Source organism: Haliotis asinina, chromosome 6, assembly GCF_037392515.1.
Source record: "Haliotis asinina isolate JCU_RB_2024 chromosome 6, JCU_Hal_asi_v2, whole genome shotgun sequence".
NCBI lineage: Eukaryota > Metazoa > Mollusca > Gastropoda > Lepetellida > Haliotidae > Haliotis > Haliotis asinina.
The window spans coordinates 9,758,586-9,776,552 of record NC_090285.1 but is presented as its reverse complement, the minus strand read 5'-3'; the positions used below and the strand labels follow the sequence as shown (position 1 = coordinate 9,776,552).

The window sequence follows — 17,967 nt, the reverse complement described above, 5'->3', positions numbered from 1 at the left end:
CTTAACCACTACACTACCCCACCGCCCCTGGTAACAAAAGAACTCCAACATCCTTACAGCCTAAAAGTATGTCAGCGCAATATAGGATATATACATTGTTTTTCATAATGAAGTCAACCATTTGGACTGGCTAGAGACCAGCAGCAATCTTCAAAAGCTACCATTATGCAGAACTACCTTAATATAACCTGTGTGGAAAAGTGCTCATGAAATAGGTATAAAATGACTTAGCATTGTGTAATTCACTGTTGTTTGAATAAAAGATTTACCATCTCCCATGATACACACCCGAGTAGCCCCACAGACTACAGTTGCCCACTAAGTAGTGAGTTGATGTTTCCTTCAGGCAAAAAGAGATGGGAAGTGTGGAGATTTCAGGTCAAAGATTCTTGGGAATGAATGAATGAGTATGGTTTTATGCTGGTTTTAGCAGTATTTCAACATTGTCACAGCAGATGAACAATTAGCTTTCAGAAATGGGCTTCACACATTGTACCCATGTAATGAGAATCCTCTGAGATGATGATCATTTATTGATCATATTGCCTTGTGTGAGGCAGATCATATGTTTACTACTGGCATCACCCCAGAATATCTGGAGATGACCTCAGGTTCGGCAGATGTAATGACAGGAAGTCATCAGAACCATATACGACATCAATAAAACCAAAGGTGACAATATCAACAGAAGTGACCTGTGGACGCTAGAGGTGTCCGTCACATCCTAGGATCCAGAAGACATCAGGTGGAGAAAGAAAAGGGACATCATCACAGCCAGAAGTTAAGCAAGACAACCCTGAAATGACATCATAGAAATGCCAATATGATGGTATTTTCCATGCAGATATGAAGGAATTGTTCTGCCTCTATGTTTCATTTTGCACATGGCTGTGATCACTCCAGGATAACTATATATGATGGTTCAAACCCTTGAATTCAGACAGCGATGTAACGGTGGTGTATTCTAGGCTTATATAAGGAAAAAGCTGCAGTTATGTAATGATGTCCACCTTACAACTAATTGGGATGGCCAAGTGAACCAAATTACATGATTAGCACAAAGTTACTCATTGGTAACCTCTTTGAATATGTCTACACGTGTCCAAGATTGACATATAGTAGATGATGGTGTAATTACAAATATTGCTGAAAGTGTGAACCTTTATCTTCATGACTGCAAGATATCTGACCCTGGCTCAGGATGTTTGTGGTTCAATATATTCTCCCTCACATGTTTGTAAAAATATTGTAAATATTCATAAATGTCATCATGCAGAGTTAGCATTATAGATCAGCATGTGACACCACTTACCATAAATCATTGTTATGAACATGCACTTTGATGGGATAATGGAATTTGACAGGAATCTAAGGATTCCCATGTGGGTTCTTAGCAAACTTTTTGAGAATTCACTTAAAAAAATCGAAACTGGCTGAAGTGGAAGCCATTTAACAGTTGTGATATGTATTGCCTTTAAGACAAATAACCTTGAGTAGTTATCATGTCTAGATATGTTGTAATCTGGGTGAAGGTCATGACATAGAGATGTCAGCACTCAGACAATGACACACAATCAAATGTGCTGACAACTACATCTTTTGGCTGCTGCTTTAGTCACAAGGTTAATATTTTTACATTAATAACAATGTTTTGCTTGTGAAATAGAGTAGTTTTTGTTGTTCTGTAAAGTCATAAAGTTTTCACATGTTTGATATTTACTTAGCCCTTTCTTTAGTTTTCAAGAGTTTTCAATTTGTGCCCAACAGAACGTGTGACTCATTTGTTTTTAAAAATATTTTTTTCCTTTTTATGAAGGTCTGAAATCTCATTAAGCAGTCATTTTGTATTTTGCTTTCCTACTTACTTTCCTTTCCTACACGTTTTGATTGTGTGTTGCATGATACAAAATTGTGTGTTACTTGTCATTCTCAGAACTGACATGCAGAACATAAGCATTATCATTAGCACACACCTGGCTAATGGGTTGAACCTCAACATTAGGTGTCCAATGGTCACATGTACTGCAGAGTATGGTGGCAAATTGACCATGGGTGTATCTTCTTTGATCATGGTTTCATAGTGTTGGAAGGTGAAATGTTTTGTAGATTGTGGTTTCACCCTATATCTTGCTGATGGTGCAACCTCCTTGAATATGTCTGCAAGGTCTTTTAGGATGATATGTGTAGAAGAACATTTTGTTAGCCCACAATTTGTTCATTGAAAATGTCTTTGAGTATATCAACAAGGTGTCCAAGCCTGACATACAGCAGTTGACGGCATCATTACAAACCTTGCTGAAATGGTTAACCACTCTCTTTATATCTGCAAGATGTCGGATCCTGTCTCAGGATGTGTGTGGTTCATTCTTTAACATTGTATCTCTCCTTCTCATGTGTCAAAGTATTGAAAGTATTCATAACTTTCATCATGCATAGCTAACATTATCATCATCATGTAACACCAACCAAAATCATGAAACGTTAAAGGGAGGTAAGCCTTAATTTTGCAACACCTTGTGTTGTTGTCATGTCAGGTGTTATAAGACTTAAGAAATGTTGGACAAATAAAGAAGCAAGAAAATACTGGTTATGTTAATATATGCAGCCGAAGCAGCATTCATTTTATTATGATAGCAACATATGTTTGTAGCACGAGAATAGTTAAATAGCAATAATGTCTATTTGGACTATCCAAGGATTCATTCCTATAACTGGTCACTTGTTAATAGACTATGTTTTCAGTTGTCAACTATGTATTTCATTGTGAAGGCCCATCTCATCATTTGTCAACCATCTGTTTCATTGCATAAGCCTTCCCATTATCTACCATGTTTTTCTGATCATGCAATAAGTTGTCTTAACCATTTATGCCATGGCAAAGACCCATGCCCATTGACATGGCATCTTGTTGACAGGGATGGGAGGGATTGTGATGCTGATTCCTTTGGGTGAAGCATTCTGCCAGGAGAAGGAGCCTTCAGTATACCCAAGGAGGTTGACTTTCATTCCAGATTTTGGCAGAGCTGATCCAAGGATGAGTTGACCTGGTTGAGGCCAGTTGAGCACAATGGCGTACACCGTCCCAGCCCTCTGTGTGTACCTGAAGAGATAGGAATGTGCTGTATATCTCACTTGTAAACACAACATCAGTTATAATTGTTTTGAGATGAGAAAAAAGTTGGAGCACTTATATACTCCACTTAAGTTTTGTTCACAGAGATCTAGTGGTCACGAGCACACAAGAGTTGTGTTACAAAGCAGTTACCAATTCGTCATGGTTGTGTTTACAATCAATGAGATTTTTGACATCTCTCTAGTGTTATATCTTAATGATTTTTGTAAAACGCTTGTGAAGAGTACTCATTTGTTGATAGATAAGTGTTTTGACTTCATAGCCTAGAGAAGCTCTGTTTGTGTCATTTTGTATGAGGTAAGCCAATAAAAAAATTAGAAACATTTGGAATACAGTCAGGCCGCGTTAGTCCGGACCCCGACAATCCGATTCCCGCGATATACAAACAATAGCTAGCTGTAACCAATCTTGTTTACTATGTAAACTCATTACCTGTTGATTCAGTAATCCGGTGCTTCACTCTCCGTATCCGAACGTTCATCAGCGGTAACAGATTAGCTAATTACACATAGTTTTGCTTCATTAGTCTGGCGGTACATCATAAAGGTTGGGATAATCCCTTCACACCATGAGCCCCATTCAGTGGTAATTGTTAAGTGACACTTGCGAGTTGAAGATGTCGTTAGTTTGTGATTTTGATCAATTAGTAGGTCTCACTTTTGGTTAGTTGGAGTAATACCTGTCATGCTTACTTCCTGTATAAAACACTGATCGTGTCAAAATGAGATCACCAGATGCTTGTCAGTCATAATGGTAAGTCCTGCCCCTAGGCGTAAAAGATGTGAAATTACTGCAGCACAAAAAAAAAAATAATAAAAGAGAAAACCCTAAAGCCAATTTTGATCTTATGTGTAAACATTTTGGTCAAGAATTCGGACAGTCTATCGGCAAGAGCACAATTTCGGACATCGGATATGTTTTGTGATTGGCTATGATCATTTGACAGACAGATGCAATCACGTGGTTGACACGTGATCCTACTTCGTAACAATGCTGCCAGTCACAAGTGTGCCAATGTCAAACTGACCAACGTGAAAGTTGATTTCTTGCCCCCAAACACCACATCGCACATTCAGCCAACTTGTATACGTTCGTATGTTTTTGTATTGCCATGTCAAAGGGAAGTAACCCTATTGTAGTTGTGTTCATGAAAGCTCGTTTCAGTAGTCCGTACGTTTCACTATCCGAACGTTTTTGATGAAAAACAGAAGTGTTCGGATTAACGCGGCCTGACTGTACATAAAATACCTATCAAACTCCAGATGTGACAGACATTTTCTTGGCCACAATACCTACTTAAATCCAGGATTGACTGAAGCATTGTGGACCACAGTACCTGCTTATCACCTGGTGTGACTGTATCATTCTGGACCACAGTACCTTCTTATACATGTAGTGAATGTATCATTCTGGACTCCCCAGAGGTAGGGAATATATAAAGTACCTACCAAACTCTTGGTGTGACTGTGTCAGTCTGTGCCAGTCAGTATGTGGTATATATAAAGTACCTACCAAACTCCTGGTGTGACTGTGTCATTCTGGGCCACCCAAGGTTTGGAGGAGTAGATGGCCTCTCCATTCACCTTCAGCCATTCTCCCATCTGACGCAGTCTTTCCTCATAGATTGGACTAATCATGCCATATTTGGTTGGGCTGACATTAATTACTAGGTTCCCTCCACAGCTGCAATGATGAATATCAATCTTGAAAATATTAGTCTTGGGCACTATTTAGATTTTTTCATAATTCATATAATGCCCATAATTATTTTAGTCACATGTTGCATTTTCCTCTTATTGGTCAGAATTAAATATTCAGGGCTACATCCCTTGGTTCTTCAAGAAATACAAAATTGCCCCAGACTCACTCATTGATTGATACGTGGTTATAGCACACACCTGACAACTTCAACAAGCCGTGTTATGATATCGTCCATGGTCAAGTAATCTTCCAGTGTGGCTTCTCGACGGAATCCCCAAGACTTCTTGTCAATTGTCAATCCTCCCTCCCACTTCCTTGGCTGCAGTACTCCTTTAACATGTGAAAACTCTTCTGTATTGCCACAAACGTATTGATCATGGATGTTATGATTACAGCTGATTATTGTATGATTTGATGAATATTATATTATATGAATATTTCTATAATGAAAGCGATTTGATGAAATATTTTCCAGATTTTGTTGATTGTTTTCATCAGTATTCTTGATGTCTATACAGTGATATTTTATGACTGCATTTTAAGTGTCTTTTCAAATTTTTAGTTTTCAGTATATATTATCATCAGTTGAATGTATTAAAATGTTACCTGGATTGTACCTGTCTGTACATGTCAAGTAGCCCCCATGATGACATTCATCCCCCTTTCCCCATCTATCATTGACGACAGCCCTGTCCTTCACTGGGCTGCGAAAAACAAACATTCAGCCACTTGTCACAATGGTGAGAGCAAGTTGCTGTGTGGGGTGCTACTGTCCAGTGATTTATATTAAAACTTGAGGCCATGATCTGTATACAAATAGGAAGAAGTCACCATGCTTCTCACAAAGTGAGAGTGTTATGGTTCTCAAAATACATGATTATTTAGTTATTCACGAAACCCAATGTTACTAGATAAGTCATAGGAAACAAAAAAATGCTCTGCTTAAAGTAGGGAGGTGTAAACGATCATGGCATTGAGTATTTTTGAAGGTTTTAATCAAATTTAGAGCTATTATTATTTTGTTATGTACTTCTGATTTTCCCACACCGTATGTTTATCGCCTTTCTAACATAATATATTTCCAGTGCAGGTCAGCACATTTACCTGTCATTGTACAGCCAGGCGAGGAACTCCTTGGAACCCCAGTAAGTGTCTGGAGCATCCCAGTCTCCATCAGACCACAACAGGTCAGGTTCATAGGTGTTCACAAGCTCGTATAGCTCAGGAATAGTCTTTTGCTGAAAAATGTTTGATTTTAATGCTTCATGGTTTCATAATTCCATGTTACACCTTGTGATGCAATAGGTTGAATTATGTGCTCCAGATAAACTTAACATGGCTAAAATGGTTAATTTGATTATTGAACCAGCTCCAAAATTACTGAACATTTGTAGACTTTGTCCATCAGGGCTGAGAATGATCAAAATGTCATTGTGACTAACCAATGAAGATTGTTGCAAGGAAGCCTTCTGGTATGTATTGTAGTCTTTTAGGGAGGCAAGCTATATATTACCTGAAGCATTCCATTAGTGGCTTAGAACACAAACAAAGTCCACATTTTGTACCCAACATTGAATATCTGAGTTAACCTCTTGCCTCTTGCCAACATACTCATCTTCTCCTCACCAACCTACATACCAGCTTCTCACCAGCCAAGTTCTACAGACAAAATCACAGCTGTGAAGATCTGGGTTATCTTCACCAACCCAGTCTTCACATCATGCGACTAATGGGTTTGGGGTAAGACTTGCTGACTTGGTTGATGTGCATGTCATCATTTCCCAGATGTGAAGATCCTGATGTCAATTATTGGTCCAGATTCAATTATTTACTGACCATGACATATAGATGGAATATTGCTGTGTGCAGTTTTAAGCAACGAAGAACAAAACAAAATAGACTAACCTATTTAGCGTTATACTCACAGACAACTTTATTAAAGATCTCAGAATCAGCTTACCAACCCAAACTGCATGATTTAGCCAACAGGGCTCCTTTTACAAAGCCCTATGGTGATCGTAAGTCAGAAAGGTAACCTTAGTACAGTGTTAAAGAATGGAAGTTAAGATAAACCTTAGTAAAGATTGCTTTGTTAAAGGAGCCCTAGGTAGACAAGTAATTAAAGTGTCTACTTCACATGCTGAAGTCTTCTTGGGTTCAGATATGATACGTGAAACCTGCTTTACATGTCCCCTCCCTCGTATCTTGCTCAAAAATGTCAAAATGGCAGAAAACCTCATGAATTTAATAACTCACACCTAACACCAATACTAAAACACACTCCTCAGTTTGTTAAGCTGACCTCAGGAAACTTGGTGGTAGTGTAGTTATTAGCCTTGTCCTGTAGATACAGAGGGTTGAACCACTCATACATAGAGTGGTACAGGCCAAGGCGAATATCTGTCTTTGACTTCAGGGCTCGAGCCATCTCACCTGTTGACAACGTTAGGTGTTGAAATGGGAGGACAAAAACGTGCATCTGGGAGTCCACAGTTTACGTTCCAAATTGATTGAATTGCTTTTATTCTGTTCTCCAGATATTGCAAGAGCAGGGCAAGTTTCTTCATATAAAACTTAGAAATTTTATTTTAGAAAAAAAAGGGAGACCTTATGACTTGGATTGGAAAATGTGGTTGGAAATGTATATTTACCAACAATATCTCTCTTTGGGCCAACCATCATGGAGTTCCAGTTAAAACTGACGTTAGTTGGCCAGTTGCAAAAACCTCCATGATGTTTAGTTATAAATACAGTGTATCTGAAAACAAAATAGACATAAGATACAGCCATTTGTAGTGTATATCTACTGATATGGGTATAATGAACCATGGTGATAATATCTAACATTAGAGTTCCATTTAGTTTGTTATAACTCTAGGTGAATGCATGTTTTCAAAGACTGTTAGCACAACTGGGTCCACTCACTCTTTAAAAGTTCTTTCACTCTTTCAATCACTTGCCCACCTGTGAAGGTCCTGGGGTAGAATAGGCCTTCAGCGACCCATACTTGCCATAAAAAGTGACTATGCTTGCCATGAGAGGCGACTAACAGTATCAGGTGGTCAGGCTTGCTGACTTGGTTGACACATATCATCGGTTCCTAATTGCGCAGATCGATGCTCATGTTGTTGATCACTAGATTGTCTGGTCCAGACTTGATTATTTACAGACTGCCACCATGTACTTGGAACATTGCTGCATGTATCTTAAAACTCACTTGCTCACTCACTCACTCACTCAGTCACCGGCTCCCTAACTCTTTTGCTCTTTTTCTCTCTCTCTCACTCACTCTCACTCACTCACTCACTCACTCACTCACTCACTCACTCACTCACTCACTCACTCACTCACTCACTCACTCACTCACTCACTCACTCTCACTCACTCACTCACTGAATGATTAACATCATACTTAGCTCCAGAAGCCTCAAACAATTCTGCCCAAGCCTCAGCATCATAGAACTCTGCCGTGAAGTCACTAGCGAAGTCAGCATAGGTGAAGTCAGGTTTATAGTTGTCCTTCATGTACTGAACATAAGCTGGATTTTTGTCCCCTTCCCATCGTTGCCAAAACCACTCATTTCCAAAACTTGGTACTGAAAAGACTCCCCACGACACAAATACTCCAATTTTGGCTTCATCATACCATGTTGGTAATGGCCTGGAATCTAGGGACTCCCATGTGGGGTCATAGCGAATCTCAGTCCTCCTTCCTGACTGTCCATCTGCTGTCACTGTTAAAGCTAGCAGTATTAAGACTGGTATCTTTATGTCCATTCTTGATGAGAGATGTGTGTGCTTATGATCCTACATCAATCCTACATCAGTGTTTGATGATATCTTTAAGTGATTCTGTTTATAGAGAAATCAAGGTCATGGACAACTGATATCTGATCAGGTGATTAAATGTTCAAGGTAAAAGACAGACAGGGTGATAATGGTTGATAATAGCTTTCTTTTGTGCAGGATTTTTGTTGTTGTTGTAACCTTCATATGATATTTGCATTTATCATTTGCCTAAAGCTTATTGCTCAGAAGGGGCAGGATGCATGACAGTGAAATTTGATGTGCTTTTTGACATAATAATTTGAACAGAGATGTAAAGGTATAATTTTTTCAAAATTTAAAAAAGTATGAAATTTGTAAAGTGTAAATTCCTTCAGCTGACATATCAAGAGAAGATCAGTGGTAGGAAACATCTTGTCATATTTATTCACTCATGCTGTCAGTTAAAAGTTTTCTGGGTTTTGTAAATAAATACAATATTTAGGATACAAATACAACTGAGTATGTCATGACTGATCAATAAAAACAAGTGCAAAGGCCATTCTTGTGGGACATATGACTGTATATAGTATGTATCAAGTACATGGCGTCATTTAAACATCATTGTTTGTTCAAACACACTATACTTGTTTATATTCTGATTTACTGGCATATCATTGTAATATTTCTTAATTTTTCTGATGTATTTATTGCAACATGGATTTAAAACTTATCAAAACAAATGTGAATTGATGGCATTGTGTAAAAAAATAACGTTTGTAGTTACAACATGTTTTAATTTTCTCCGCAAATAGTAGACCCTGTAAAATAGGTGACGTATGTATTTTTGGTTGTTTCCCTTTATTGTATCAGGATTTAGTAATGCTGTCGTTGGTTCCCCTATTCATCCCATCAGGGAAGCTGTAAGCTAAAGAGGTTATGGACAGTGACAGTCACATTGTATTGCAATCATGTCATGGATCTGCTAGCTGATCCTGAATATCTGCAAGATACATTGTACTTTGAGAGCCTTGTTTGGTTGATGCAAGGAACAGAAGTTGATGAGTGCAGTTGTACAATTGTGTTGAAGAGTTAAATTGACAGAGAACACCTTCAGGCACACTGGCCACAAAACAAACTACTTTGACCGTAGGTTTAAAGCACATTGTTAACATCAAGATGGTTTGTTTGGTAACAAAACAATGACAACATCCTTACGTGCTGTAGGAGGATGTACCAACACCGTCAGAATACATTCATTTTGCCAAAAATTTAATAAACACTTAATAACATACATGAAAGTGAGAAAGGAACACATCAAATTAATAAACTGAAAGAATTTTTGCATCATACAAATAGTTCTAAAATCATGCAGAACAAACCCAGGATTAACAGTCTTGAAACAGCAACTCTACGGGAATCATTAAATTTATGATTAAACTATATTACATCACTATATATACTACATCATACAGATTAATTGCCTGGTTCAGTTTTTAACATTGCTGATCTTGAACACCCATGCCCACTTACACGGCATCCTGTTGGCAGGTATAACTGGAATAGTGATGTTAATCCCCCCAGTGGGACCAGCACTGGTCCATTCAAATGACCCAAAAGTGTACCCCAGAAGGGTGACTACGGTCTTCGCTGTGTCAGGTGATGGTCGACTAAGGTTGATGATCCCATCAGTCGGCCAGCTAAGGATGATAGCATAGACATCAGTACCTTCGTCAGACTTCTTTGATGTATACCTGAAGGTTGATGTTAAAATGCATTAAAACATTTTCATAAAATTCATGGTTGATGTCCCAGTTTCTGTGAAGAATTATCTCCCTTTGCCCTGTGACGATCCGCTCATAATGAGTTTTATGATCAAAATCTCTTATTGATATCAACTAAATCTGATCTGAATTTCACATTGCTCAGTCATTATGTTAACATCAGCCATGGATTACTTGATCATTATCCAATGCCACAATTTGGGTTCATTTATCTTCATAAAATTTCACAATAGCCCATAAGCCACTGCCATTATTAATGTGTGTACAGATGATTGTTGATCAATACTGGTGATAATTAAAATTATATCCTGTTTATGCTATTCGACCATTGCTTAAAAGGACCCATTATTACCGTATTTGTTGTATTGTATTTAATGCCCTGCGTGAACCTTAGGAAGAGGTTCAAATTCACACAAAACCATCAATCTCTTATTTGAAGAGAAGTGGTAAAACAGAAATAACCAGTGTTCACGAATTGTGTTTCAATGTAACAGGACAATGGGTCCTGTAGGTTTCAGATGTCTGTCTGACCCACTGAAAATTCACAGGACCCACAGAATAAAATTAAACACACATTTCAGATTTAACATTTCTCATCATTGGCCATGGAATTATATAATGACAAACATTATAAACATAAATTTACAAACAGGGAAGAAGTGTCACCTGCCACAAGTAACAACTTCAGACTCTGGAGTCAGCAGATTGGGGACGTCTGTCTGACTGTTGGCAAGTCTGCCGGATTTGTCAGAGGGTCAGACACTATTCTTGAAAACTGAATAACAGCAGAATGGAAGCAATGCTAAGCTGCTATCAAGCCCTGAAACTGACCCACACTTATTACTTAAACTGTTGTGATGGAACATTGATGAGAATGTTATATCAAGAACACACATTGTGTTTATGTAATCATATCAGATTTAAAGAAAACTAGTAAAGCAGAAACTCTACCAAAACATACAAAGATTTCACTGACCATAATTCTGGGGGACTTGTTTCATTCTGGTAGGTCCAGGGTCTTGTTTTGTAGATGCCTTCACCATTCACCTTGAGCCATTCGCCCATCTGCTTCAGTCTCTCCTGAAAGATGGGGCTGATTACACCGTAGTGAGTTGGTCCAATGTTCATGAGTAGATTGCCGTTACAGCTAAAGATAGAGACATGGATGAGGAATGGTCACAGGTTCTGAGGACATTCATATAATTTAACTGCATTTTATGTAGTGAACGAAGCCAGTCCACTGTCTCCTTCAAATCAGTTCATTTATGTCTCTAAATGGATATTAGAGGGCCACCTTGTCCTGAAGTTGTCCATCAGTCTTAAGGTTTCTAAATTCTCATTGTGAATGGACCCATTTTAACATGAGCAAATGTAATTTCTGATATTTTGAAACAAAGATACTGTCTTCCACCTTTATACAGGCAACTGTGGATGACATGCTTGTATTCTGTATGCTGAAGTTTCTTTGAGAGAAATTGAAACTTCGGAATTCAAGCTGTGTGATGATATATTTTTCATAATTTAGTCTTTTTGTGGATAGTGCAAAGGATGCTGTGTATCTTACTGGGTGCATATATTAAGCTGGGCTTTAATGATAAATGGAATTATCTCTAACATCTTTTTTGGTGTTTCATGAAGAATCCGACACATAAGCCTGAAACCTTAAAGGATCTTATACATTGATTTACCTTACAGTTTTGGCTAGAGTCTCGATAAGCTCTTCTATTGTCAGGTAGTCTGACAGGGGAGCATTACGTCGGAAGCCCCATGATTGCTTGTCTATTGTCATGGCGTTCACCCACTTGTGCTTCTGCAGAACACCTGCAACATCATAAAATTGAAGCTCCACTTCTGGACAGGAACAAAGACACTTTGGGAGACATAAACAAAATTTACATTGCTTTAAATGAGAATTTTATAGCTTTTGTGGGTACAGTCAAGTCTTGCTAATCCCACATCGTCTGTTGGACAGCAAATTGTCAGATTAATGAGGATGTCAGACTAAATAATTGAGACTAAATTACGTTTATTCAATTTCTTAGCAACAAGAGTGTTGGATAAAGCCGATTGTAGAAACGGAGACTTGACTGTATTGCATATTGATGATTATGGCATATAACCACATGAATTCACTCACTGTAGCCAGTATTTATCAACTTACCAGGGTTGTACCTGTCACCACATGTGTAGACACCTCCATGGTTACACTTGCAGTCTGTGCACCACCGGTCATTGGTCACCACAACATCCTTGACTGGGCTGAATAGATAACAGTGAGTGAGTGAGTACGGTTGTGTGCCACTTTTAGCAATGTTCCAGCTATATCACAACAGATGACACTAGAAATAGGTTTACCTATTGCATCTATTTGGGGAATGTCTCTGGCATGATGAGCAAGCACTTTAACCAGTGGGCTACCCCACTGCCCCACTTACATGGAAGTCAACCTTAATGAAGTTTTCATTTGTTCACTTTTTACAACAGTATTGCAGTTAGTGTTTGCAATACATTAATTTACCAGCTGGCCATCATGGCTTGCTGCTACTTGCTGGCTTTAAAATTTACAGGTCCCAAATGAAATCTGAAGGTTTATTTTATTATTAAGTCAAACCAATAAAAACAAAATAGACTACACAGTACACAGTTTCACACTGTCTGCAAAATCGAGCGAAGCCTATGGCACCAAGAATGAGTTTTTATTTATCATACTGGCGTAGACATTCCTATGCCAGAGCACTGAAATACCAGAAAGTGAAACTGTGAGTTATCTTAACATGATGGATCATGGATGATTCCTGAACGTTAATAAAGAAACAAGGGGAGACATTCCAGTTGAAAAAATAATTGACAAATAATTTACTGAAGGCCATAAGGTCATGCACATATATTGAAACTGCTGGCCCAATGTAATAACAACTGGCTTTGGGCCTCTAGGCAGCGATTATTTCAAACGCTGCTTGTAGTTTGTATTCTATGGGTTCATACAGTATTAGAAAAGCATGGAATTTGGACACTTAGCCTTAAACAGTCTGGAAAATCTGTTTTTGCCTTTAAAAGCCTGGAAAAGATATAAAATTCTTGAAAAAAGCCTTGAAAAAGTGTTGAATTTGAAGCAGAAACTTGAAGTGAATCTGCTAGCCCATTATACATTGTTGGTCGGTCTTTTGACCAAGATGTAACTGTAGGCCGGTTAACTGGCCAGACAGAAGCCATATCAAAATGATGTACAATTTTAGGAACTTAACTAAACATCAGTCGAGAGAGAAGGTGTTTTGGCATAGGTTATTCATGATCACCTTGGCCCATTGTATTTATTAACTACATTTCTAAACTGACATCTTTAGCAATTCATGGGGACACTTTCTAGTCAAACAGACAATAACAGTACTGAGAAGCTGCGTTTGTTAATATTTTCATTAGCTTTATTTATATACTTGCTAGTCTTATTGGCCTTAACTTTGCCCAAAAAAGCCTTGGAAAGAAAGCCTTAAATTTTGGTCTGGAAATTCTGCACAAAGCCTGTTCTCTGAAAACATAGTAGGGTCAAATCTGTACATGAGAGTGCAATTGTGAGGTCTTAATGACACTGCTGTAACATTTTTACCTTGTTGTTTTGTTGGTTTCTTGTTTAATGCCTCATTCACTGTATGATGGCATCTTGTAAGTGTTTGAATCTGGATCAGACGAACCTGTTATGGATACTGTATGCAACAATCCAATTCATTAGGGTACAATGACAATAAGTCAATGTAACCATGTTGCAAGATCACAAGGGTTGAGTTGCGTCTTAGGTTGGGAAAATCTCAAACCTTGAATCAGTATTGGTATTAGCTCACCTGTCATTGTAGAGCCAAGCCAGGAACTCTCTGGAGCCCCAGTATGAGGCAGAGGCTTCTGCATCTCCATCAGACCACACAATGTCAGGCTTGTAGGTGTTGACGAGCTCATATAATGCAGGGGTGATCTTGAACTACAAAATAGGTATAGGCATGGCAGCGGACTCCTGTGTACCAGGCCTGCTAGTGCCTGGATGAGGGAACTCAAAGTAAAAAAAAGTAAGTATAGAAAGGAGATATCCCTTCCAGTTATTTGTTTGTATAAAACTGAACTTACAATTTGAATACCAGAGCAATTCATACTCACTGGAAACACATTTGGAGTAAACAAGTTCCAAAAGGCATGCAACAACCTCATCAGTGACTTCCACCCATTCACAGTTTAGCAAACATATAGTATTAGTTTTGAACTTTTAGGCTCAAATTGACAAATATTTGCAATACTTGTGTCAGAAGTTGACAAATATTTGCAATACTTGTGTCAGAAGTGAACCACCTGTTATGAAATGACATTGACACTCCTTACCAATGTCTCAGGTATTCAGTGTTCTGTAACCTTAGTAAGCCCAGTTCGATTCTTGATATCTGCATGTTTGACGAATAGCAAAAATAACTATACATTATACCAACTCACATCAACAAATCTCCGAGTTGTGAAGTTGTTTGCTTTGTCCTGTACATAGAGAGGGTGGAACCACTCGTACAGCACATGATACAATCCAAACTTCAAGTCTGTCTTGCCACGAATTGATTTCTCCAGTTCTCCTTCAAACAGGGAAGGTTAAAAGAGTGAAAGTAATACCACAATTTATATTCATTTTGGAAGCTACTTTAACAGAGATGTACTGAAATTCATTTTCTCTTTGGTTGGTATTAAATTGTATTTTGACTCGTATATATGCCTCAAGTAAATCAGTTAGTTGCAAAATATTGTGGATGCAATGGCTAATCAGTGGCAGCTGAATATATCTTGCCACCTGTTCCCATCAGACCCTAACTGAACAAAGTCTGTAATCTAGACTACCAGCATCTAGACTACCAGAAGTCCAACTTTTTGTGGAAGTGGCAGTGACTGTTTAGGTTAGGTGGCTGACTTTGTGTACTGTCAATAAGGTGCCTTACTCTGTGGGTGTTGGTTTAAATCCCAGATGGGACACAACCCCATAAGTACTTGACTTTTTACTTTACCAAGAAAGTGCAATCCCAAATATTACATATGTTAAATAGTTGAATATGTTGTATGAACCATAATTACTTTTATAGATGATGTAACTGCCATGAGTTTTGTTAGTTTGTTTGGCTTTACTTCGCTCTTAGCAATATTCCAGCAATATCATGTCGATGGACACCAGTACTGGGTTTCACACATTGTACACATGTGGGGAATTGTAATGGTTTCTTTGGCATGGCGAGCAAATGCTTTAACCACCAGACAACCCTACCATTCTCCTTGAGTTCAACTAACTGACTGTCCTCATAATCAGCAATGGCCTTAAGAGCTGAAAGAGCCATAAATGGATCAGCTGATCAAACTCAGTGACCTGGTTGAATGCCTTTTTACAGTTAAGACTTGGACCATTGATCATTAAATGTCAGTCACCAATTTTTCTTTTCTAGCCTGGATTACTTAAATATGTCAATATTATCTAGCATATGCTGGTCATTTAAGGTTACTGAATACTTGTGGGGGGCAGCAGCAGTTGACATGAAAGGAGTTGATCATTGAAGTCACGGGATTATCTGGTTCAGTCATGCATAGTTTACAGTCATGTGGTATGAATAAAACTCAGTGTGGATTGTTAAGCAACTAACAAACATATCTATTCATGTCTGATGTCTCAGAATGTGTTGGAGTAGTCTAGTGGTCTGCTCATTATGCTTAAGACCCGGGTTCGACTCCCCTCATGGGTACAATGTGTGAAGCACATTTCTCGTGTCCCTTGCTGTGATACTGCTGGAATACTGCTAAAAGCGGCATAAAACCATACTCACTCACTCAATCATAGTTTTGATATTTAGTATTTTTATTATTATTATATATTAGATGTTATATAAGATTAGATTGCCTTACACCAAGGAGAAATTTAACAGCAAATACACATACCAACAATATTCCTCTTTGGCCCAGCAACCATGGAATTCCAGCTGAAGGACACATTTGTGGGCCAGTGACAGAAACCCTCGCAGTGTTTACTGACAAACACTATGTACCTAGTAAGACAAAGGAGGAGAAATGTACATGTTGTTTGATTCTTTGAAAAAGTAATATTTGTTAGTTTAATATTACTAAATGAGATCAGTCATTAATATCTTGTTGTTGTAACGTTCACATATTCCCTTTCTAGATGCAGTTATGAGCAACAGCATCTGCTATTTTCAGAATATATGATAGGACTTCAGTTATGTCATGAGCTGTGGTAATTGCTCATAATCAAAGAGTATTGATACCAGGTGTTCTTCAAAAGGTGTTTATATCATGCCCAACTGATACCACAAATGAAACACAAGCAAAAGACATTCAGAAACATTCGTTGGAGAAAAACACTGTAGAGATTTGATTTTAGTCACAATCTGGGCAAGGATTGGTCTTGCCGTTCTTGTTGTAAGAGACAACCAACATGAATGGATGGTCAGACTTGCGTGAGTGAGTGAGTGAGTGAATTTAGTTTTACGCCGCACTCAGCAATATTACAGCTATATGGCGATGGTCTGTAAATAATCGAGTCTGGACCAGACAATCCAGTGATCAACAACATGAGCATCGATCTGCGCAATTGGGAACCGATGACATGTGTCAACCAAGTCAGCGAGCCTGACCACCCGATCCCGTTAGTCGCCTCTTACGACAAGCTAAGTCGCCTTTTATGGCAAGCATGGGTTGCTGAAGGCCTATTCTACCCCGGGACCTTCACGGGTCTGGTCAGACTTGCTGTCATGGTTGATACATATATCATTGTATCCCAGTTGAAGAGATTGATCTTCATGTTGGTGATTACTGGATTCTCTGGTACATACTTGATTATTTACACCGCTGTAGCTGGATTATGGCTGAGGGCAGCGTTAAACAACAAACAAACCATTCAAATTTTACTAAGGGATATGAATTTATCATCATTTTGTATCTGTATTCTGGTGATTCAGGGTTTTGATGTATTTAAACTAAAATTGAACACTTACTTGGCACCAGAGGACTCCAGAATTCTAGCCCATTCATCCGCGTCAAAGAATTCAGCAGTGTACATTGGAGCAAAATCAGCATATGTCCAATCAGGACGAAAATTTTTTTTCATATAGTCAACAACTTCTGGCAACTTCTGCTTCTGCCATAGATACCAGAACCACTCATTGCCAATACTTGGTACCGAGAACACTCCCCAGTGGATGAAGATACCAAACTTGGCATCATCATACCATGCTGGGAGTGGTCTGGCATCAAGAGATTCCCATGTAGGCTGGTACTGGCCATATACAGTCAGCACTACAAGTACTGATAGTATCAGTATTGAACTTAACATTGTAACAGAAGCCATATTGTGGCAGGTGTATGTGATGATGTTATCTGTAGTGATGCCTGATATTGTAGTAGGGTTGTTGATTAGAGTTGTGTGAGTAGTATTTAGGACAGTCAAGGCCATCAAAGCCCAGTAGTCTGTGATATTGCTCATCATGTGTGTTAATATAGCCACCAAGATGAATGATAAACAGGCCTTCAGAATGTCATGGTCATCTTGATATAGGATGACCTTCA

General features: G+C 38.5%; 3 protein-coding genes across 3 annotated transcripts in view; 1 reads left to right on the top strand and 2 right to left on the bottom strand.

Annotated features, from left to right (window-relative positions):
* The window catches only part of LOC137288184 (blood vessel epicardial substance-like), a 164,777-nt gene that overhangs the window by 127,866 nt on the left and 18,944 nt on the right, over window positions 1-17,967 (top strand). The gene's annotated exons all lie outside the window — the stretch shown is intronic.
* On the bottom strand, window positions 2,585-8,703 carry LOC137286268 (alpha-L-fucosidase-like). Its single transcript, XM_067818023.1, has 8 exons — window positions 8,247-8,703; window positions 7,486-7,592; window positions 7,137-7,267; window positions 5,939-6,072; window positions 5,441-5,538; window positions 5,032-5,164; window positions 4,646-4,816; window positions 2,585-3,100 (listed from the first exon to the last, which is right to left on the bottom strand). Exons 1-8 carry the CDS (start codon window positions 8,609-8,611, stop codon window positions 2,866-2,868), a joined length of 1,374 nt encoding a protein of 457 aa, XP_067674124.1. The 5' UTR covers window positions 8,612-8,703; the 3' UTR covers window positions 2,585-2,865.
* On the bottom strand, window positions 9,858-17,797 carry LOC137288180 (alpha-L-fucosidase-like). Its single transcript, XM_067820614.1, has 8 exons — window positions 17,397-17,797; window positions 16,324-16,430; window positions 14,854-14,984; window positions 14,220-14,353; window positions 12,545-12,642; window positions 12,072-12,204; window positions 11,360-11,530; window positions 9,858-10,353 (listed from the first exon to the last, which is right to left on the bottom strand). The coding sequence occupies exons 1-8, from the start codon at window positions 17,747-17,749 to the stop codon at window positions 10,089-10,091; spliced, it is 1,392 nt and encodes a 463-aa protein (XP_067676715.1). The 5' UTR covers window positions 17,750-17,797; the 3' UTR covers window positions 9,858-10,088.

Coding starts and splice junctions, on each gene's coding strand:
- LOC137286268 (XM_067818023.1), bottom strand. CDS start 8,611: ATGGACATAAAGATACCAGTCTTAATACTGCTAGCTTTAACAGTGACA. Junction 5,539..5,938: donor GCCTGGCTGTACAATGACAG/GTAAATGTGCTG, acceptor TGTTTTTCGCAG/CCCAGTGAAGGACAGGGCTG. Junction 3,101..4,645: donor ACAGTCACACCAGGAGTTTG/GTAGGTACTTTA, acceptor CTATCTCTTCAG/GTACACACAGAGGGCTGGGA.
- LOC137288180 (XM_067820614.1), bottom strand. CDS start 17,749: ATGGCTTCTGTTACAATGTTAAGTTCAATACTGATACTATCAGTACTT. Junction 12,643..14,219: donor GCTTGGCTCTACAATGACAG/GTGAGCTAATAC, acceptor TTATCTATTCAG/CCCAGTCAAGGATGTTGTGG. Junction 10,354..11,359: donor ACAAGTCCCCCAGAATTATG/GTCAGTGAAATC, acceptor ATCAACCTTCAG/GTATACATCAAAGAAGTCTG.